Consider the following 24,608-nt stretch of genomic DNA (forward strand, 5'->3'; position numbering starts at 1 on the left):
GTCTTATGCTCTAGTCACATTCAAAGCTGAAGAAGGAGTTCTGCTCTGCAGGAAACTGTGCATTGCTTGCTCTCCCATCTTTTAGGTCACAAGCTCCAAATTCCAAGCCGCAGCGACAAGCAGTCTTCTGTTTGCAGCTCTGGATGTGACTAGAGCGGAGTAATGTCACATACAATATTGACACAATGGATAATTTGTTTTCCACATGGACAGGAAAGGGAAATTAGCAAACTACATTATGATGATAGACAAGTCAAAACATCAACGTGGCCAACAACTTCCTGAGATTTATGCCCTTGGAAAGTGGTCTCCAACACCCCAGCTCTTCAGCCATTGCAAAACTACAACTCCCATCATGCCCAGTTAGACAAAGAAAGAACATCTCTGAAACTCCTTAAAGGGTTTGCTCGGTGAAAACAAGTTATTATCACCTATCTGCAGGATTACTGACAACCTCTTTAAAGGTATAAACTATTAGATTCAGCTGGGTAATATTTATCTCATTCTGCAATTAGATCTACTTTCACACAACCATGCTTTACACTGCAGCCTTGCCTGTCCAGATTGGCTGCTGTGTATAAACTCTGCATAGATTTATTACATGGAGATCTGATTCCCATTACAAGGACAGATGTGTTATTCATTACAAGTAACTAAACCTCCAGTGGGATAATAAAGATTGTTATAAATTATCCATTAATACAATGTAATTTATTGTTTCTTTATTGGGCCACAAATCTGAAATCATTAGAAACAAGTGTGTGTCCACTGTCCTGGCCGAATCTGTACGACCACGATTTCCTGGCAGGCGAATGCAATGCCGTCAGGACCCAAATAATTGCACGGCCATTAACAAGCAGATTCCCTTCGCCCTTTTTCTCAAGGGTCGATATAAGTAGAAGACAGTAATAATGATGGGCGTTCTCATTAAATATAATGGATTTGCAGTGTAGAATTGGACATGACGCGTATACTGAAGAGCATCTGTTGAAAAATCGTCTGAATGTCGTAACAAAAATGTAATGAATGTATAAATGTGCAGAGGAACGCCAGGATGGGTAAAAATATATATATATTTTTTACTTAAATGCATGCATTTAGGGCTAAAAATTATTTTTGCAATTCAGTTTTTTTTTCAAAAATGTTGCATCATTTGGCTTTTATAGTTTTTTTTGTTTCCGTTCACATTCAACTTTGATGAGGTCTGAGATCATAAATCAGCCGAGAAGAACTTAGAAAAAGTCAGGTATAAGTGTTTAAAAACTCTGCCATTGGACAGTCAGAATGAGCTCGCTAACAAAGAGAATGACGGCACTTCCACTACAAAAACTAGGTGTGAACAGGTGCTTACTAAGAGCAGCTACCTCCATGTATAATGAACAAATAAAGTAGCACACTGTAACACTGAGTATATAGATGTGAAATATGAAATATGAATAGCATAACTGCTGTAAAAAATAGAAATAAATGAAAAATTTTTGAAAAATTTTTTTTAGCGCATGAAATATGAAGTATGGAAAATACCTCTCTAAGAGACCTCCGTCTGCTTATGTGTGGGAAAGACAGATCCTGATGCATTTAAAAACCACTGTCTGTCTTTCCCACACATAAGCAGACGGAGGTCTCTTAGAGAGGTATTCACATTGGTAGGTCCTGACATCGAGAAACGCCTTACCGCGGCTGTCAGGTACACATGAATTGGCCAATTTATGCGCTAAGATTTCTCATTTATTTACAGCAGTAATGCTATTCATTTTCCATACTTCATATTTCATGCGCTAAAAAAATTTTTTCAAAAAATTTTTCATTTATTTCTATTTTTTACAGCAGTTATGCTATTCATATTTCATATTTCACATCTATATACTCAGTGTTACAGTGTGCTACTTTATTTGTTCATTATAGAATGAGCTCGCTGACAGATTTTCAGTTAACTCATTTTGCAGCCAGTAATAGACAGTGTTAGGAAAAGTGCAGACAAGCGTATTTTTTGTCATCCAAGAAAATCGAATGAATTGTGCAAATGACACTCTGATCAAAGTGTCAGCATAGTGCGATCCCATTCCCTTGGCTGAGGAGGAGACGGAGAATAAAATATCTCAATTTTCTCCATTCTGTGAATGCGTGGAAATCGGACTGCACTCAGATGTCATCCGAGTGCAGTCTGATGATTTCCATGCACTTGCATGACCGCGTGCAATCTAAATATTGGATCAAGCTCTGGTATGCAGTGATTTTTTCCAAGGAAAAAAAATCGGACATGTGCACGGCTTTTTTTGACTAACATTGATCCGAGTGCGATCCGATGTTTTGTCGGATGGCACTCTGACCGAAAATACAATTGTCCGTACCTGCACTAACACACAGAGTACAGAATCGTGCAAATGGTGCGACATTTTTCATGAACCCCAATTTCAGAAATGATTATTTTTTTAATTTTTACCCAAAAATACATTCTTTGAAGTAAGAAAAAAAAATTGTCCCCAAAGGTGGACAACCACTGTAAAAACCGTGTCCATGATAAACAAAGACCCCGTAGCTTAGGAAGTTTGTTCAAAGAACTGGTTTCTGTGGTGACGGAATTGAAGGCCACTCTTATGAATCAAGTTCATTATCGCTGTTTTGGTAAATTGTTCGCATTGTTGATAAATATATTAGAGGAGTCTGCTCTGTGCGAAAACAATGGGGCGCACAGGTGCACGCAGCATTCCTCATGCACAAGGAGGAATGATGAAGATGTAGTGCCCGCACTAAGATGTTTTACATTTTATTTATACTTACTATGCCATACATTGCAGAACACTGTTCATCCTGATTTAGGATTGAATGATAGAGAATAGAGGGCTTGGGAGACTTTAAATGTCTAAAGGGTGGTAAATCCTGCAGATTTTGGGAGAAATTGGTCATATATAGACAGGAAATGTTGTGGGAAAGAGGGATTGAGCTTGTTGGATTTCAGGAGTTCAGCAGCTACTTAGGTGTCTAGCAGGGTTACTCCGCTCTCCCCTATGAAGTAAACATGCACGCTTGACTGTGTGCACGCTTATAGGAGAATATTAGGAGGAACAGCTGTGGGCTGGATGAGCACTTGGTCCAGATCTATCTTACTGGGTTTATCCATCCATTTTATGATCGGTGGGGTCTGACTTCTGTTATGGTGAGAATGAAATGGAAATGACGCTGGTGTGGCACTGCGCACCATTCCTTTTTTTTTTTCAACTTTGCACAGTGTCGGTCTGTGAAAATGAGTAAGCAGGATGGGCTGCAATTCCTAGGACAGTTGGGTGGCTGAGAGCACCCTGCACCGGGGAAAAACAGTGGAGACTACTCCAGCACTGAGTCAGCTTCTTTCTCCCCGATGTTTGACCCCCATCAAATACAAAGTGATGACAAGTCCTTGCAATATGGAACGTCCCTTTAAAGTGTAATGGCAGGGGCGGACATACCATTGGTCTAACCTGAGGCCCTAGAGGTCAGGGGGCCACTAACACCTCTTAAGCAGATGGAATTGTGCATTATGATGAGCTATTGGACTGCAGTGGGTCCAGATTCTGTTCTTGCACAGGGGTCCACTTTTGTCTGTTACCACCACTGGGTTATGGTGGATTAGTGGTCAGCAATGTAAATTTGCAACCCTGAGGTCCTGGGTTCAAATCCCATCAAGGATGACATCTGCAAGGAGTTTGTATGTTTTCCTCGTGTGTGGGTGGGTTTCCTCCAAAACACAAAGTGATTAGAATTTAGATTGTGAGCCCCAATGGGGACAGCGGTGATGATGGAATTAATAGTGATATATAAGCAACACATACTAAATAATTAAGACTGGGTAGTTGCGATATAAGCCCCACTCTTACAAATGTCCATGAGCTCCCTAAAAAAGTTAGGTGATACTGTAATGTTGAGGATATTGGTCACCCAGCTTTCCCAGAATCAGATATACCCTCATAGCTGCTGAATTAAATGAATTAAGGGTCCGGATACTTGTGCTACGACAGTGGATAAATCTTACAGTATCGTAACCCTTGTTTCATACAGGACTCCGAAATGGTTTAGATGCTTGTTCTTGTGATGAGACTCCGGGGTAAAAAGCCTTCATGTGTTACAGTTATGTGTAATATTAGCTTATGACTGTATGGGGCAAGAATTTATCATCCAGAAGTATTTATAGGATTTATTAGGGAAGGAAGGGTCTTCGGAGCAGATACAGCTTTAGCGCAACTGTGTAATAACTGTCTTAGGTGCGGAAAAGATTGTTATTCCCATCAAGGCAGATATTTCATAGCGTATGGCCATTTAAGGTCCAAAATCCCAATAGTGTGAAAAAAAATGTTCCTCATTAAAGGGATATTTTAGTGCTTCCCGTTACATATAATAAAACTCAAGTTTACAATATACTTTTTTTTCTTAAAGATCTGTGCTTGCTGTCATCCATTGTTTACTCCCAGGAAACATCATGACATGTCAACGACTGATTTTGATCCTTTAATGGATGTTTTTATTTGCTGACAGCCGGCAGAGATCTTGAAAGCTGCAAGGAATTGATTCAGAAAGTATATTAAATATTGCAGATCTTTCCATTAAAGGGGTTGTCTATTGCTGGATGACACTGTCCATCATTAAATAAGACTGCATACTTTCCTCCCAGACGTGCAGTTCCTATGACATTGGCGCTGTGTCCGTTTGTCGTCATGTGGCAATGTGATTTCATGTGACCGCTGCAACCACTCAGAAGGCGCTGATCAGCTGCAGCCTTCAAAATTCCGCCACATGATATAACAATGTCGCGTGATCGCCAAGGGACACAGCGCCAACTTCCGAGGATCAGCGCCGGCCCAGGAGGTAATGATGCAATGTTATTATTTTATACTGGACAGTGGAGCTTTAGGGCCGTGTTCACATGTAGAGTAAAGGCTGCTTTTTTTCTACTGCTTTTTATCCGCATGATTTCTGCAGGTGTTGGGACCATAATACGCAATAGGAATTTTCTCTGATTATTGCGGGGTTTTTTTTGCTGCAATTTCCCTTTTATTTGATGCATTTTTTGGCATATATGAATCAGCATTTTTTAATGTTTTTATTTTTTTTTTAGAAGAGAAAATCTTTGCGCCCCGTCGCTCCTGTGAGCAGGGGATGATCGCCCATTACAGGACATCCCCTTTAAGATATTTCCCGTGCCAGGCAGCGATGCCAGGAGCCGCGGATCTTTAGACTATAACATTAATATTAGCTCCGTCTGTCCATTATTTATTTTTAGTTGGACAGGAATATTCCTAGAAGCAGCTCAGATTGTTAAAGCAATACACAGCTGCTGCAGAACCTCTTAGAATTAGACAGTAAAGCAGCTGCGTCTGGATTCAGTAATAACTATATTAAGGGGGGGGGCTTGTGGGGTCATTTACATTTTTTAAATAAATTTTCTACTAAAATACCAAGGACATTTGTGACAGTCGGTTTTATTTTTGACTGTGCCGACTGGGGGGTCGCCCTTTGTGAATGACAGTGACATGACGATTCAGCTATTAGGGCGCTTGGCAAACACTTGAGAGCGTCGTGGTATTATGGGGGCGACTGTGAATGGTATTTTGAGGGCTTTGTAGTTCGGCTATAGGGCACCGCTACTATTAGGGGGCACTTTAATTACTAAGGGTCTTCTGGTATGGGGTACAGGCTGGTACTATAAGGCCGGCATGTTATTATGGGGGCACTGTATATATTCAGGGGCACTGTTGTATTGGGGGGCACAGGCTGGTGTTATGAGAGCAGAGTATGTATAGGGGCACAGTCTGGTGTTATAGGGGTATTGTGGCTTATTATGGGGGCACTGCATATATTTGAAGGTCACTGTGACTTATTATGGGGGCACAGGTTGGTATTATGGGGGCACTGTGGCTTATTATGGGGCACTGTATATATTGGGGGCACAGGCTGGTCTTATAGGGGCACTGTGGTTTATTATGGGGGCACTGATATATTGGAGGCCCAGGCTGGTGTTATGGGGGCACTGTGGTTTATTATGAGGGCACTGTATATATTGGGGGCACTGTGGTTTATTATGAGGGCACTGTATATATTGGGGGGCACTCTGGTTCATTATGGGTGCACAGGTTGGTATTATGGGGCACTGTACATATTGGGGGCACAGGCTGGTGTTATAAGGACACTGTATATATTTGGCGGCACAGGCTGGTATTATGGGGCACTGCATATATTGGGGGCACAGGCTGGTGTTATGGAGGCACTGTGGCTTATTATGGGTCACTGTATATGTTTGAAGGCACAGGCTGGTGTTATGGAGGCACTGTATGTATGTGGGGGCACAGGCTGGTATTATGGGGCACTGCATATTTTGGGGGGCACAAGCTACTGTTATGAGGCACTGTATATATTGGGGGACACATTCTGGTGTTATGGGGACACTGTATATATTTGGGGGCACAGTCTGGTATTATGGGGGCACTGCATATATTGGGGGGCACAGGCTGGTGTTATGGGGCACTGTATATATTGGGGGCACTGTGGTCTATTATGGGGGCACTATATATTGGGGGCACAGCCTGGTGTTATGGGGGCACTGTATATATTGGAGGACACAGGCTTTTATTATGGGGGCACTGTATATATGTGGGGGCACTGGCTGGTGTTATGGGGGCACTGTATACATTTGGGGGCATAGGCTGGTATGCGGGCACTGCATATATTGGGTGGCACATTCTGGTGTTATGGGGACACTGTATATATTTGGGGGCACAGTCTGGTATTATGGGGGCACTGCATATATTGGGGGGCACAGGCTGGTGTTATGGGGCACTGTATATATTGGGGGCACTGTGGTCTATTATGGGGGCACTATATATTGGGGGCACAGCCTGGTGTTATGGGGGCACTGTATATATTGGAGGACACAGGCTTTTATTATGGGGGCACTGTATATATGTGGGGGCACTGGCTGGTGTTATGGGGGCACTGTATACATTTGGGGGCATAGGCTGGTATGCGGGCACTGCATATATTGGGTGGCACAGGCTGGTGTTATGGGGCACTGTATATATTTGGGAGCACAGGCTGGTATTATGGGGGCACTGTATATTTTGGGGGCACAGGCTGGTGTTATGGAGGCACTATATATATTGGGTCACTGTGGTCTATTATGGGAGCTCTGTATATATTGGGGGGACTGTGGTCTATTATGGGTGCACTGTATATATTGGGGGCACTGTGGTCTATTATGGGGGAACTGGCTGGTGTTATGGGGACACTGAATATATTGGGGGCGCAGACTGGTGTTATGGGGGCACTGAATATATTGGCGGGCACAGGCTGGTGTTATGGGGGCACTGTATATATTGGCGGCGCAGGCTGGTGTTATGGGGCACTGTATATATTGAGGGCACTGTGGTCTATTGTGGGGGCTCTGTATATATTGGGGGGGCCTCTGTGGTCTATTATGGGGGCACTGTATATATTGGGGGCACAGGCTGGTGTTATGGGGCACTGTATATATTGGGGGGCACAGGCTGGTGTTATGGGGGCACTGTATATGTTGGGGGCACTGTATATATTGGGGGCACATGCTGGTGTTATGGGGGCACTGTATATATTGGGGGCACCGGCTGGTGTTATGGGGGCACTGTATATGTTGGGGGCACTGTATATATTGGGGGCACAGGCTGGTGTTATGGGGGCACTGTATATATTGGGGACACAGGCTGGTGTTATGTGGGCACTGTATATGTTGGGGGTCACTGTATATATTGGGGGCACAGGCTGGTGTTATGGGGCACTGTATATATTGGGGGGCACAGGCTAGTGTTATAGGGGCACTGTATATGTTGGGGGCACAGACTGGTGTTATGGGGGCACTGTATATGTTGGGGGAACAGGCTGGTGTTATGGGGGCACTGTATATATTGGGGGCACAGGCTGGTGTTATGGGGCACAGGCTGGTGTTATGGGGGCACTGTATATATTGGGGGGGGCACAGGCTGGTGTTATGGGGGCACTGTATATATTGGGGGCACAGGCTGGTGTTATGGGGCACAGGCTGGTGTTATGGGGGCACTGTATATATTGGGAGCACAGGCTGGTGTTACGGGGCACTGTATATATTGGGGGCACAGGCTGGTGTTATGGGGGCACTGTATATATTGGGGCCACAGGCTGGTGTTATGGGGGCACTGTGTCTTATTATGGGGGCACTAGTGAAGCACTGCAGAGAGCAGGCAGTTTACATAAGGTGAAGGCAGGTGTATCAGCGTGTGACCAGGCAGGTATAGCACGATACGATATGAGGGCTTCTTCGGTCACGACAGGTGACACGATTACTTCTGAGGTAAATGTCGCTGGGTACAGGGTGTGCCCTGGTGCAGAGCATCTCTGAGGATGCAGGCAGTGCCCTCCACCGCCCATCACTGATCCTGCCCCATCTCATCCCCTCAGGCTCGGGGCGGTCCTGCTATAACACCTCAGCCCATCATGGGCGGGAAAATCCTGCGTTCCACAAGTAGCCAATAGCAGCCGCGGAAAGCTCCTGACAAGGGCGTGTCTCCAAGACCCTGGAGCGCAAACGTTGCAGTGATTGGTAGGTGTGGCAGGAGGGCGGGGCTGGTCTCCGCGGTGCCCGCAGACACAGAGACGTCTTCTCAGCAGCATCCGCCATCTTAACTCCGCACCGGGTACCGGACCTCAGCGGAGGAGGGGGGCACGGAACACGCGGAGCGCAGGGCTCACCCTTCCGGATTATCGGAGCACAAGCACCGGAGGACGAGAAGGGACGTCTGGTTGTTGTTAGCTCCCGGAGCGAGGGAGGAGGGCGGAGAAGATGATGCCGGGGATGTGGCGGTGCTCCCCGGCCTGCCTGCTGCTCGTCACCGGGCTGGTGTGTGCTGCACTGGCGGCCCGAGGTGAGGGGGGGATGGGGTGTGGGGGATTCCGGGGAGGTGAGGGGTCATAGGGCGGAGGTCACCGCAGCAGGAGACTGTTACCATGGAGACGTCAGCCCTGTGGAATCACCTATCACCTCTAAGCCGTCCTCATATCTGTGACATCGATATATTCTGTGTATCCCTGTATCTCTGCATGGGATAGCCATCTCCAGAGCTATTATCTATCTATTATCTAGCCTTCTATCCATCCGTGTAATCTATCCTTTCATCTATACTTCCTTCGATCTGTCCTCCTGTCTGTCCTCCTGTCTGTCCTCCTGTCTGTCCTCCTGTCTGTCCTCCTGTCTGTCCTCCTGTCTGTCCTCCGATCCTTCTACCTATCCTTTCATCTGTCTATCCTTCCTTCCTATATCTATGTACCATGATGACATTGACAGACGGTTGCGATCAGCTGCTACGTTACGTTCAGGTTCGGCCCCACTTTAACCATTTCCATGCTGGGGTGACACTGACCACCGGTTGCTTGCACGTTAGTTGCTCCCTGGGCTTATAATGGCCCCGGGGACCCACCTCCGGGTATAAGACCATTTATTATTATTCTTAGAGCCCTGTTGATCCTCGCTGCTGTACTTACAAAATACAAATATAAATTACAGTGCACAAACTACCAATGACAGACGGGCACAGAGGGGAGAGGCCCGGCCCCTGCGGGGGTTGGCAGTCTATAGGATAAGGAGACAGCAGAATTGATCCATTGTTTCAGGATATTATATTCTGAATCCTCCCGGTTTCCACTTTCTTTCTGACACCCTTCCTAATATTTTGTGGTGGGGTCAGTGGTCAGACTAATCCCCCAGAGACCGAAAAAGAAATAAACCTGAAGCATTTTCGGCCGATGGTAAACGTCTGATTGTCGAGTTGCCGTAGACGCAGAGATGATTGCTGCCATCGCTACATCAGGGAGCAGCTGCTCCGATTAATGGGGCATTAGGACAATGGCAGAAGTACTGTACCTTGAGTGCACCGATCACTGCCGCCTGTCTGAGAGCGCTGCTGCCGGTCTTGCCAGGGTACCTGCAGGCTGCATGTTAATGTCCCCTCTGCAGGACCTCATCTGTGTTGTGCACGGATTCATTAATCCCCTCCCCGGGGAGCAGCGCTCCTCGCACTCCCATCTATTTAGGATCCTGCACCCAGATACGGGGTCCAGGCAGTGGGTCCGGGGTATGCGCATTGCAGATCTCCGTACCATAAATATCAGTGGAGACCACACACAGTGACAATAGAAGCCTCATTATATAAGAACAGACCGGTGTCGTCCCCCCGCCCCTCCGTATTACGCTCCGTCTTCCTGCTGTGATGGGAAATATTTTCTTTCAGGTTTATTCACATTGTATATAAGACATTGTAACAATGCCCCAAATATTTGCATCTCTGCTGTAATCCCAGGAACCTCCTGCCATGTGACGCTGGGTAATTTATGTGCATCCACTCTTCCTTTGCCCAAACACCTCATTGCCAGGAATATCTGTAGCCCCGTGCATTGGTTAATGGCGACGAGCTGATGTTAACCCTCAAAGTCCTCTCCTCCGCTCCAGCAGTACTGACTGCGCTGGTAGCTGCCGGTTGCTATAATGGACAGATATGTGACATTCAGCAGATGGGTGTATAAATATATTGAGTCTTAGTAAGACAATACTGTGGGAAATTAGCTTTATTTTTGGAGCGTGCATTGCTGGCGTCCCATAATAGAGAGAGTCTTGTGACGACGTGTTCGATCCCTTTAGCACAATGCTTTCTAATTATGCTTAACATACTTAATGCTCCTCGCTGTTTAACTGGTTTCTGCCAGATGAGGGTTGGAAAATGTGGAACCATTAATAGGGGAAAGTGTCTGTTCTGTGCACTTTGGGCGACTCTATGATTTCTTACTGTAATGTTAGTTTATAGCAAGAATAGACTGGACGCTCAGTAAGTAATGTTTGTCTTTGGGGATTTTGGGCAAAAATTAGAGCCGCTACTAGATTATCCTCTCTCCGGACAAAGGCATCGGGCAATTGAACTCCAACTTTACCCCATTTACGTTAGATGGTCAACAATCAAGACAACTTTTATCTAATGTCTACAGGGGCCCCCATACACATTAGATGGCTGCCGGCCGATCATTCGCCTGACAACCATGCACCGGGGCGCTGGCTCCTGGAGAACAATGTGATTGACAGTCCAAAATCAGGAAAAAAAACAAAAAAAAAATGCAAATCTTCTTCCACCTATTACAAAGCTAAAAACTGACAGCAAACAAATGGCTGCTGTCTGCATCCTACTCCTGTCCCGGACCCATAGACTTGTACAGGTGATTTTGATCCATAACACGTCTCGTTTTTTTTTGCAAATAAAACAAGAACATGTGAACAGGCCAGTACTTTATGTATTTTGTTCTGTGAAAAACGGACACCTGAATACACATATTTATCCCAGCGCTGTATTGCAATGGCGTGAATGCGGAGCCGCTTATCCTGGACAGTGGATGGGGCAGACTTCACTTACATGTGCACGTTAGATTACTCAGCCCAGCTTTTCAGGGGCCGTAGCAAATTTCTGACGTCTCTAAGGATTTGTTCTGTCTTGTCTCACAAACCGGGATATTTTGTATGGGTAGAAACCAGAAAAACAGTCATTGTAGAAAAATGATACTAATCGGATCATTATGACGGTTACATGGTGATTATCGGCCTATACGCTACCTGTATACCAATTCTTGGGAATGGAATCTAATGGGACCCTGCCATGCTGTGTATTGTGCTGTATACAGTGTAAATGGTTTACGGTCCTGCTGTATATGCTGCACCATCTGCTGATAAACAATAGCGCATGATTGCAAAGCTTTTATATTCTTATAATGTTCAGGTCCAAGCAGAAAATGGAAAAACCTGCAGGGAGTGTTGGGGAACAAGTATCACATTCATTGGTATCCAGTATGGAATTCATTGTGCTGAGGTTATGAGAAGATTGCAGGCCTGGCGTGGTAGCGCTCTGCTCTGGAGCTCGCCACCTTCCACCCAGTGCTGTGCCGTGCATATATCTGTGCCCCCCCCCCCCCAGCATTGTGCCCCCCAGCATTGTGCCGCTGTAAGTGATCCGCTTCACTGGATTTCTCTCTCTCGCTGAGATTGATTGCTTGTTTAAAAGACTCCCAGCTAAATGAGGAGAGCTATTTCAGTCCGGCCATTCCTTTTCCAGCGCTGAATGCTTCGGTTTCAGTGGCCCTTTATATTTGGCCTCTAGACTGTGATTTTTTAGAAGGGTTTAGGCCACATTATCCAATTCCACCCGCCTGTGTCGTCTCATCTACCACAAATGGCTAGGAATGGTTGTGCGAGAACATTAGATCAGTTTATATGCACAGCAGTATGTTTTTTTTTTTTTTTGCCTTGGAAATTATTGATCATTTTCTAGTTACATGTTGGGCTAATTTCCCACAGTGAGTATTTGGTAATTTTTTGATGTTGCAGATTTTCTGTGGCATTTCAGTGCGTTTTTTTTACATACATTTTTGATTCTGCGGATTTTGTCTCTTTTTGCATTGTCATGTATTAAATAAAGCTGTTTTTGATACTTCCTGGTATTTGGCTTTGTCAAAACTTTATTGATACAGTCATGTGCGGATTCCATGCCTTTTTAGTATGTTAATGTAAATAACTCATTTAATGAAATTGTATGGGGAACAACTCAAGAGAAATTGACATGTTGTGGATTTGAAACACGCACCGCCGGTTGGTTTACAATGTGTTAAAAAACAAGCAGAGGTGACATGAGATCTCTATAAATCCCATCCACTTTGCTGGAGCTGTAGGTTGCTGCATTTTTTGAGAATAAACTGCATCAGAAACTCATCATGGAAACTTAACCTCACTGTGTGAATAAGAAACTTCTGCAGGAAAGTAGTTCATACGTTGGTTGCTTTTTTTGTAGGAACATTGGAGCTGATCCCAAGGAGGGGAGAAGAATTAAGAGGCGTGTTTGATTTACAAAAGCAGCTTTGCTCTACTATATGAGGGTATAGAGAGTGCCTCTGGCTATGTAGGAGTCTGCGCATTTGTGCCTTGTTACATGGACAACCTATCGTTTACAATCCTTCTTTTCTCCTGCGGGGGCGCTGCAAGAAATGTAATCAATTGCTGCCAGGTTCCCATACACGTCACAGCTGATCATTGGTGGGGGGCAGTGTGTGATCATCAGCTTCTGGTCTGCGGAGTCAGGTATCAAAATACCAGAAGAAGCCAACCGCTTCAGTTTTATCCTTCTCTTCCTGCTATAATTCATGTAATGTTTTATTTCTCCTCAAGGAGATCAAATGTAGGAACTTTTCTCAATGCTGAGGTCTTTCCCATTGAAATCAATGCTGTAAAAGTTGTTGCCCGTCGGTATCAAAATTGGGACTGAAGGTTAAATAAATCCCATCGTGCTGTGAAATCTCCGCCGACCTTAGAGATATTGTGGCATTTGCAGTATATAGAAGTGTGATCTATCACCTAAGAGATGCGGATGTGACTGTGTCATTCATGACTCATCTTGTGGGATGTAGAAGCCGCTACCCTCTGAAAGGATTGCAAAACCACTTTATTTTCTAGAGTCCATTCTATTAAATAAACTGATTTCTAATTAAAAAGTGGTAGTTTTTTTGGGGGGATCTGTAGGCTTTCATACACCCTAGATATTTCTTCCATCAGCTCCATATAGTCGGCAGACTCTGCTGAGGGTTCATGCGGAGCGGAATAAGCTGCTGCCAGACTCCTCGGGTGACGCTGATCTCCCTTGAGAACAAAGGATCTTGTTTGCCAAAATTTTTCCGGAAATGTTCAGAACTGCTTCATGGCATATCAAACTTCAAACTATTGAGTAGGGATAGAGATTTTATTATTAGAATTAGTGTTAGAATCATAAGTGTAATACAAAATATAAAACTAATTAAAAAAATATAAACTGGTTCATTTATAATAGTAATGGTGCAGTAATAATAAAAAATGGTAATAATACATTTGTGAGGCCTAGTCCCGGTAGGTCTGTAAGTTGGTGTAGTGTTAGTGTAGGGAGTACAATTGGGGGAGAAAGGTTCAGAAAATCATGTGGAAATCTCAATTTGTTAAACTTTAAGATCTTTGTCGAGCTACATATAAAGATAAGACGAGGCCTCGCCGCGTACTAGGTCTTATAGGGAAAGTGGAATAATTAATCTTTCCTGTCTTGTGCAACATTCTGCTTCATTTTGAGAGATCGTTCGACTTCCTATCTGATGCCACTCCAAGAAAAATCTCTTAAAACTGAATATACACCCTCTGTCATATAGTTCTCTAGTCTTCCTTTCCTTAAGTGCTTTGCAAAACTGAATGCCCTGAAGCGCAAGTGAAGTGCGGCAGCGTGGTGAGGAGGAGCCGGCCAACATTCCTCCGGTAAGGTATGCCAAAACCTGGAAGAAAAATGATTACTCCAAGTTCAAGATGTTCAATGCCGTTGTGCAGATCACTGGATCCCTGGAGCTCTTTGCTTTATGGTTCTTTTCATGTTGCTTATGAGCTGATCATTATTATTTTATTTTGTCATTTTGATGCTTTTTGTTGCTTGAAATTAATAGTTCTAGTAAAACTCAATACAATGTCTGGCAGATGTCTTTTTAGTGCCAAGTTATAGGGGGATGTAACCTCCTTTCTCCATGGGGCTCCTCACCAGGAGATTTATAGTCATCCCCGCCTTTTGACCGGGAGCTTTCCCTTCTCCCGCCTCTGGAGCGGGTCCATGGCTCTTCAAAAACTTCTGGATTTGGTCTTTTTACATTCATTATAATTAAGCAAATTTGGACTTGTTAGGGCTGGGCAATAATAATAATAATATATTTTTTAAATTCTATGGCGCTAACATATTCCGCAGAACTTCCTTTACAATCCATATATGCAGTGACATCCCAATGTGACTTTTTATTGTGCCTTATGGGACAAAGACGTGTTAATGATATAGCAGAAATTTTGCAATATTTGCAAGGTTGCATTTTACTTTTCTCCCCATAGGGAACATTACAGTTGCATCAAAACTGCTACTTTACCTTTTAATCAAAGCGGCGTTAATACTCATCATTCACCCGTCTTGTTTGGAAGATCCAGTAGATCTAGTAAAAGTCTTTTCCTGCGAGAGTAGAAATGAAGTGGTCTTATAAAGTCTTGGAGATTCTTCAAGCACCTGTGCTAACAGCGAGTGTTGGAGACCACCAGTGTTGTCTAATGGTTGGGATACGACATTGTCTTGTTTTCTCATTGACTTTTTAGACTGTTGTTTATGTATAATTAAGCAAGAGAGGATCCATCCAGTCACATTTAGTCTATTATTGGTCTTAAAGGGGTTGTCTCGTCTTAAATGGGAATAATTACAAAGTGCTTGTAAAATGAAGCAACTTTGCAATTTACCTTCATGGAAATTTTCTGTGCTCTCGAGAGTGGAGGGATTTTGAAATTCAACATTTTACAGCTCATTGCTTTGGTTACTGGCCACTTCTGCAGTCTATCAGCGGTGGCTGGTTTCCCAGGCAAGCTCTTTGTTGCTACCATGCCCTTCGCTCCTCTGGTTTCATGATTGGAGAACACACAGTTGGGGACAACGGTGCGCAAATGTTGCTGGTCCAACCTTACAGTCCTTAGGAGCCCACCGCCCCATGGCAAGCAGGAAGCCGGGAGATGGAGGCGAGGTGAACTCCCTTGGCAAGCAGGAAGCCGGGAGATGGAGGCGAGGTGAACTCCCTTGGCAAGCAGGAAGCCGGGAGATGGAGGCGAGGTGAACTCCCTTGGCAAGCAGGAAGCCGGGAGATGGAGGCGAGGTGAACTCCCTTGGCAAGCAGGAAGCCGGGAGATGGAGGTGAGGTGAACTCCTGAAGACAGAAGCCGAGAATGACCCTTGTTAAGATAAAATAGGGAAGAAATGTAGAAATCTGTAATGGAGCCAGTCAGATAATTGGGATGTGGTCGCTCTCAGTGCTCCCTACAATTGGAAGCTTGTGGTCTGTTGAGTGGGTGCATTAAAACTCATTTACCTCATGGTATAAGGGTGACTAATTTACCCAATTTATATCAGGCTGATGCCAGAATACAGCAAATAAAATGAAATCAGATAAATCAAAAAGTAAAAAAAAAAAAAAAAAAAAAAACATAGCGTGAAATATAAAGTACATGCAGCTGTTTCTCCACCGCCTCCTCAGAAGCCCGGCCGCCCAGCACCTGTGCGCACTTTTGATTTCTTTTGCCTTTTTTGTGTTCTCTTTTTTTTATGTTTTATCTGAAAGATCCAGTTGTTTTTTTTTCTTACTTGGGCTGAACGCGGTTTGCACAGTTGGACAGAAAGCCCTCAGAAGTTCTTGTGCTCTGAACATATTTCCATTTCTTCCCGATAAGCATCGTCTCCTCTGACACCCCAGCAGATAGAAGCCTCAATAGGAGACATTTTTTTCCCTTATATGCAGAACTTTGTAGCCAGATCAGGTAAAAAGCAGCGTAATTAACAGTCCTAATCCATTCCGGGTCACAGAGCTAAATGTGAACGCCGACAGAATGTGGACGTTTTGCCCGTGGCTTTCAGCGGTCAGATCGCAGTTTTCATTTTTGTTCTTGCCATGATAATAGATTGCTGCAGCAGCACATCCACCTTTTGCTGCTCTCAGTATCTTTGTGAGTCCGGTTGTGCACAGATTTATGTATTTCATAGAGATCATGGTTTCTTGAGCCCTGCGGAGATTGTAATGCATTTGCACATACAGGACATATCAATACATAATTAATGGACCCTAATGGCCAACTGTCACCATGTGGGGTTATCTTCTGCTGGACCTTTACAGCCCATTAATACGTCAAATGCCGTGAGAAAATCAGAAAGAAAGGCAATGGACCTGTCAAAACATGAGCTATTCCTCCTGACTCCCCCCTCCACAATGCACAGGCACGTTTTCCCAATGGAGAAAGGCATCCCAGCATCTCCCTTTAAAGAGGTCAGTCACTACTTTTTGCGATTCCATCTAAAAGTAGCATAATGTAGGGGCAGAGACCCTGATTCCAGTGATGTATCACTTTCTGGGCTGCTTGTTGTCAGTTTGATAAAATCACTTTTATCCGCTGCAGATCTCGCAGTTCTCTCAGTGCTGAGCTCTGTATAACCCCACCCACACCACTGAATGGTAGCTTTCTGCCTATGCACAGTGTACACAGAAAGGGGCCAATCAGTGTTGGGGGAGGGGTTATTCAGAACTCATGAATATGCTTGACTACGTGGCAGCGAGTTTAAGAGTCCTGCAATGATAATCTCCTGCTGATAACTGTTTTTTATCAAAACTACAGCAAGTAGCCCAGAAAGTGACACATTGCTGGAATCAGGGTCTTTGTCTCTACATTATGCTATATAAAGGATTGGGCATGCTGAATTTTGCATGCCTGACCCCCTTTTCTCCCCATCATAGCCTGAACATAGATCTGTCAGACATGAAATACACAATAAATGGCCTCTCCCCAGTCAGTGAATTTGGCCGACCTTACTGTATTGCGTCTGGCCACCTTCCCCCAGCGTTTTGCTACACTTGGTGGTCCGCTTGATCTGGTTGCTGTCAGTAAATACATTACATTCACCTGCACAGCATAAACTGATAAGCCAGGTTTTATATTTTAGTGCCCCTTTTAAGTTTTAGAAACTGCTTTTCTAGCCTCATTATTTACTTTTCCAGGAAAAAAAAAGAGAGAAAAAACAACAACTCTGCTGGAGACAAAGAACAAAAAGAAACATCCCATTATGTGTAGAGTGAGGAGCGAAGCGCGCCGCCCGTCCTGGCCGCGTGTACAGTATTGCCTAATGAAACGTTCGCTACATGCCGGTTCTGCGGTTATTGTCAGGAATCCCGGTGCCAGGCCATTAACTGATGCGTCTGCGGCTCCATCTCTGGCTCCATGATGAAAGCGCTTTATTATATAGTGTCTAACGGAGGCAGAAAGCTGATGATCATAAAGCTTCATTGTCACAACTACTGCCATACTCTCGTGTAGTCGGCTGTGCGGCGCTCTTTCCCGGGATTTATTATTATTATTATAACTGCTCCTCCAGTTATTTCAGAAATCACTTTCCCATAGTCGGCAGCTTGTATTTATTCCTGACTTGCTGTACTTTAGTTCTCATTTACTGCTGGGCACGCCGTCTAATGGGGTAACATGATTTGTACGTCTTGTGAGGCTCCGGGCCCAGCAGAGCACAAAGCCTACTGCGGAGCGGTAGAGCAAAACGCTGTGTCTGGCGGCACGTGCCACCATTCATTTTTCATCTGCATTTCATAAGTATCCGACCTGTAACATCTCCACGTACCTGTGTATGAAGGTGAAGACACATGGGGATAAAGGCCGTATTAATCAGGCCACGTACAGCTGTGTAACTTGGGGGCTTTGTGCAATCTTAATATATCTGCATTTATGAGCCAAGTTTTAGCCGTGCCGTGTGAGGACATCAATGTATGAAGTCATAGCTTGGAAGGAAAAATTTGTTAAAAAGTCCAATATTTTGGTGTAATATTCTTTCACAAGCCCATTATCGTCTTCCTTCTTTTCGGTGGCAACATTAGTGAATGACAGTGTCCTAATGATATGACAGGGGGTGTACGGTTTAAAAATTGGGTAAGCCCCTATATTATTCTGCCTAGTGCCAGGCGTCCTATACGTAGAAGCTGATCGGCAGTCGTTTAATAACCTGTTTAGACAGGCCGATTTGTTCTGTGCACATAGAACATAAGTTTCTCGGCAGCGCTTGTCTACCTTACACAGGGCGATGTGCTGCCGAGAAGGATGATTAGCATAAAATCCATTTTAGCCAACAAATGAGCGTTTTGCTGGATCGTCGGGTGATTGGCTTTCTTTTTAGGAATGCTCGCTCACCAAACTTGGCCGATGTAAATGCATCCTTAGGCTATATTCACACATCATAGTTTTTTTTTTTTTTGCGTCACAAATCTGCAGCAAGGCTTTATCTTCAGGGGCATTTTGTTCAGTATCTTTCTTGCAGGTTTGGTGCTTTTTTTGATGCGTTTTTTCAGCAATTTTTTTCACTGTCCTTCTGTCTCTATTTATGCATGTATATAAAGTTCTGTGAAAAAAAAAAAAAGAACCCCATTATATTTTGCCATCAAAAACGCTAAAAAAAAATGCTGAGGCTAATTTTGTTGCATTTTTCATTGTTTTTTTTCACCACCCGTAATGGGGTGAGATGGGTGAAAAAACGCTGAAAGTGACATGCTCTATTTTCCAAAAATACAACCAAGCCACAAAATACTTAACAAAAAAAAAAACCATGATGTGTGAACAGAAAATTTTGGTTTCTCATAGACTTTGCTGGTACTACAAAAGGCAGCTGAAAATTTGCCTAAAAATCTGCAGCAAAAAAACGCTGAAAAAACCATGATGTGTGAACATAGCCTTAGTTTTGTATAAATAGTGACACTGTTTTTTTTACTGTAGACCTGATAAATAAATGTCCAGGGTCCACTGTGTTTCCTGATGTGTTTGTAATTCTGTTTCCATCATGGAAATGACTGATGATTGGCCTGATTTTTCTTCTTTTGTTTCCTCCGTTTATTACATGTGCTGGTTTTGTCTGTGCAGTGGATCCGGTTTTCAGCGCCTGTTGATGACCGTCCATGTGAATGCTTGTCCTCCCATCTGCTTCCACTACATAAAATACACAACATTTCACTTTATTACCTGCCGTAGTGATCTGTCCTTGGAGGGTTTTTTCTGCAAATTGGTGAGACTCCATCTCCAGTGCTGCCAGCATTAAAGTGTGAAGGAGTCTGGTTGTGGTGTGTTGACCCGGTAAACTCCAGCGCTGCGCCTTTCCTTCCTCCGGCATCCCGGCTCCATACTGCAGTGGACGAGTCGTGTTCACTTACTGCAGTCTCCGAGCTGCTGCATAATTCATGAACCTCCGGCAGACACATTATTTGATTTGCGGTTACTTATTATATTCCTTACGCGCCCTATAAATAACAGGAGCTCGGTATTCAGGACCCTTCTCTTAAGATTACAGCAGTTTTACAACCCAAATAACCTAAATTTATAGCTGACAATTACTGGTGCTGGGAGTCTGTCGGGAGCGCCAGGTGCGTCTCCATAAAGCGGAAGAAAGGAGAAGACTACCAGTGTTGTGGATACAGCTGATGTTACTAGTCTGTGATCGCCTCTGTACAACAATGTGGACTATGCAGGCGATATACAAATATTGGAGAGAATGTAAATAGCCGCAGAATCTTCTTGCAGTTCTGTTTTCTTCTTGTTATAACTCCTAACATGGACCTCACATATGTCAGCGGATGATGGGAGCACATCTATTGATGTTGAGATCCATTTCGGTGACTGAACCGATCTCCTCCTCCATGACTTGATGGCATTATTGTTTGGAGGAAGCGGATAAACTGGGAGAAAACAAGGCTGCCTTTAATTTTGTGGTGTAATCTGGAGGCGTCATTGCCTTGGAGGGTGTCATTAAGCAGATTAATGTTTGATTTCCTTCAGTCATCTGATTTTATCTCGCTGTTTGTCCACCCTTAATTGCACATCGGTTATGACCTTACAGGCTGGCGTGGAGCCGACGCTTTTCCCGCTGTGGCTTTCTGAGACCTAATTGATATAAATCTCTTCTATGTTTTAAAGTGGCAATTTTCCCCACTTGACTTTTCAAGTATCACTTTTTTTTTTTTTAACCGCTTTTACCAAAGGAAAATAGTCTTATTCTATTAGATGATTATACTTTATGTGCAACCAATATTACAAGGCTGGAAAAGGAATGAAAAGGTTCTCGCTGCCGTGGACCGCAGGAAAGTCTGCTCTGGATACTACCCCCCCCTTACTAAATGGTGATGATACTGATCACACCGATCAGTGCAGGTAGCCGTGGTGTGGAGCTTTCAATGGAGGTGGATGGGGACCGGCAGATGGTATGGGGTCCACCAGTACACATAGAGTATGTTGAACCGTGTTCTTGATTTGCTCGGATAGCTTTAGGACATGGGGCTACTTGGGTAGAAGTTTATTGAAGCTTGTTAACACATCAATGTTTTCGCTGGTGCCAAAACACATTGTGCTACAGTGGGCTCCTGTAAGACATCAATCGTTTTGCCATTCAATTCTGAAGGTTATGCATGGATTTTGGACAATGCTCCCTTCCTGGGCATCTTTTGCTTTTTGTGTTTTTTTGTGGGAGTACCTGAGATTTGGATAGAATTCTTTAACACGGTCTTGGAAGTGCAATGCTCCCCACAATGGCCCAAGTATTAGTCCGGGAGGTAATACACAGTGGAAGCTGCACTGGCATGACCTGTACATAAAGAAAACATGGAAAGAACATTTTTTTTTTGCCTGCAATTTTACAGATTTTACTCCACCCCCCACCCCCCCATATACATGAACACTGAGCGTTCACGTGCGTCCAATTGACAGAGGGCACAAAGCTGCTGCCAGGCTTCTTTCAGCGATATATCTTCCCTAAAAAGCTAAAGGATTAGGCATCAACATTTCAGTTACCTGATTATGTATACCAGTTTCTTCTGTTTGGGGTGGGTGGTGAGGCCAACCTACACATCAGATGGTCGGCCAGTCCTGCCGAATTCAGTGTGTTTGGCCGACTTTCCTGTTATGTGTATAGGTGGCCTTTAGCAGAGTAAGGCTATGTGCGCACGATCAGGATTTGAAGCAGAAATTTCCTGTGCGTTTCCACATCTCCTTGGCAGGAAGAACGGATGCGGAAATTGTGAGTTTTTGAAGCTTTTTTGTACACCAATGAATGCTTTTTGGAGCTAAGTAAAGTTATTTGCTTAAATCCTTGGATGACCTTCAGAACTGGGGTGAGTATATTGGTTAATTTAAATAATTAAAGAATGTGGCTGTTGTATTTCAAATAAAGTGTTTACTCTGTGTCTGTGTTTATTTAACTCTTAACTTTACTTTAATTAGGTTTGGTCATGAAAAGGTCTGATTGACACCTTGTCATAACCAAGCAAAAGAGCTAGGTGTCGGCTGATCCCATTCACCCAATCTTCATTAGCATTTCTATTCACGTAATTTATGCGGGTGCTGTGAGCTATTACTTTTAGCCTGGGAAGGTGCCATTTGAAAACATGGTCCCTGGCTATAATTAACAGCTCACAGCTGTTTCATTAGTCCCTACGTCCCCCTCCCGATCAGCACTCAGCAGCGCTTTGGATGCAGCATATTTTTGTTGCGTCCAAAACGCGATGTTCTAATGCCGCAATTTTGATGTTGGTACATGTGAATGCTCCTCTTATAATGACACTTCAATCGGTCAAAATCTGCAGTGGAGACTGGCGCGTCCGCTACAGAAATTGACAGGCTGTGGGTGAATTTGGGTACGTGGCCACGGTCAGGAGCCGTTGCGGGTTAGAAGCTGCGTGTTTATACAGCGTCAAACCCGCAGCGTCCAGATGTTACAGCATAGTGATGGGATCTCTAGAAATGCCATGTCCGCTATGCATACATCAGAGGCTGCGGATCATCCGTGCGTGGACACTGACAAGCGGCACGTCTTTCAATACCGCAGCATGTCAAATTCTCTTGCGGAGTCGCTAATCTCCACAACAGAAATTTGACCACTAGAATGTGGTAAATCTGCATGGTTCAGTGAACACATGCGGATTTACCTGCGTTCAATAGAATGCAACGTTTGGGGCGCAGCAAAAATATGTATCCAAAGCGCTGCTATGTCCGGATCGGATCGTGGGCACAGAGCCTAAAATTAAAAAAAAAAGAAAAAAATGGCGTGAGCTCTTGCGTCATTTTTATAACCAGCAGAGGGAAAGCCGACCTCTGGGGGCTGATATTAGTAGCCGGGGAAGGGGCCATTAGCCAAAAATGTTCCCTGGCTATTAATATCAGCCCACAGCTGTTTGTTTAGCCTTTACTGGCTAGATTGCAGGGGGACCCCAGAAAAAAGATTGATGTGCGGTCCCCATATATAATCCAACCAGCAAAGGCTAAACAGACAGCTCGAGGCTGATATTAATAGCCAGGGAAGGGACCATGAATACTAGCCCCCTCCACGGCTATTAATATCACCCTTCAGCAGTCCCAGAAATTGCGCATCCATAAGATGGGCCAAATCTGGTGCTTAGCTTCGCTCTACCCACTGGCCTGTAGCGGTGGCGAGTGGGGTAATGGGGTTGGGGTTCATGTCAGCCTTATACTGGCGTCTGACATGAAGCCCAGGTTAGTAATGGAGGGTGTCTTATCCCCATTACTAACTGCATAGTAAAATGGTCGCCGCTTTTTCAATAAAAGACACAGGCCAGAATAAAGTATTTTAATTAAATAAAAAACACACGGTTCTACAATTTTTTTTTATTATCCTCTGTCCGCCAGGGCTGTGGAGTCAGTAAGCCAAACCTGCGACTCCCACTCTGACTCCTCAATTTCCCTTACACCGACTCCACGACTCCGACTCCCACATATATTGCTTATATTTAAGTGAAAAATTTATTGTAGTACAATGTGAACATCAGACATTTAATCATTTTTATGATACAATAATCAAGATGTTTAGATAGAATATAATGATGGATAGATGAATGGATAGATAGATGGATGGAGGGATAGATGGAGGGGTAGAGTGTGATAGACAGATGACAGCTACAGACAGCAAATAGTACATTGCACATATCGCACATATAGTTCACACACATTGTACAGAGAGCACATAATAATCACCTACAATATTAGCATTAGTTACCTTCCTGTGACAGAGATGAGCAGTAGTACTTTCACTTTCTCCAGCTCGGGGGCCCAGGAATCGGATCCTGTGCAGGGCAGGCACCCCTCCCCCTCCTCTCTTTGGTGAAGATGGCAGAAGACAGGACAGAGGAGGGGAGATTGCCCCGTGCAGGACGGGAGCACTGCAGCATACAAGTGAGTTTCGATAGGTGCGTGCCCCTGCTTCTGGGGGGGGGGGCAGCTGCCCCCCCTGCCCCTCGCTGGCTATGGCCATGATTCACACACAGCGTTTTTGCAGATCCGTTTTTTGCAGTAAAATGCAGTGTCTCTGGGCATCCCAGCAAAGTCAATGCGTTTCAAAATATGACATTCAGACACAGACACATTCAGACACATCGTTTTGGGCTAAAAAACGGATCCTCACAAAGAATGAGCATGTCAGTTTGTTCGGCGTTTTTCTGATCTGCTTTTGCTATTGAAAACATTATCTATAAGCTCAAAAACCTTTCAGGTGATGCGGTTTTTTAAAAAGCTGATCTGCTTTTGCAGCTGAAAAAAGTATGCTCAAAAAACGCTGTGTGTGAATGTAGCCTTAGATCAGGAATAGAACAGCCATTTATAGGACGTTTCATAACTTTCCCAAATTCCTATGAAAAAATATTCCAATTTATTATATATTTTAGGAGTCGGAGGCGGTCCATTTTATACCGACTCCGACTCCACAGCCCTGCTGTCCGCGAAGCCATCGATCTTCTTCTGAAAACAACGTAAAATAACAAACAACCGTATCCCTCACCTGTCCGCCGTCAACGACGTAGTCCACGTACCGCCAACGATTGTCCCTCGGCGATTCGGGTCACTTCTACAGCAGTGACATCAGCAATCACTGATGTCACTGCTGTAGAAGACAGCAGTGTATACTGACAGGTGTGATTTTACACTCCTA

The 24,608-nt window shown here is 44.2% G+C and overlaps 1 protein-coding gene across 4 annotated transcripts in view; it reads left to right on the plus strand.

Annotated features, from left to right (window-relative positions):
• The first annotated feature begins 8,560 nt into the window (after positions 1–8,560).
• CLSTN1 (calsyntenin 1) overlaps positions 8,561–24,608 on the plus strand; it is a 90,250-nt gene continuing 74,202 nt past the window's right edge. For all 4 annotated transcript variants that reach the window (XM_073657289.1, XM_073657291.1, XM_073657290.1 and 1 more), the window contains exon 1: positions 8,561–8,900. In XM_073657289.1, coding sequence (XP_073513390.1) covers positions 8,819–8,900 — 82 coding nt within the window. In that variant the 5' untranslated portion in view covers positions 8,561–8,818. The remainder of the gene's footprint in view (positions 8,901–24,608) is intronic.

Source organism: Phyllobates terribilis, unplaced genomic scaffold (assembly GCF_046119375.1).
Source record: "Phyllobates terribilis strain yellow unplaced genomic scaffold, ASM4611937v1 Scaffold_12__6_contigs__length_324123572, whole genome shotgun sequence".
Taxonomy (NCBI): Eukaryota; Metazoa; Chordata; class Amphibia; order Anura; family Dendrobatidae; genus Phyllobates; species Phyllobates terribilis.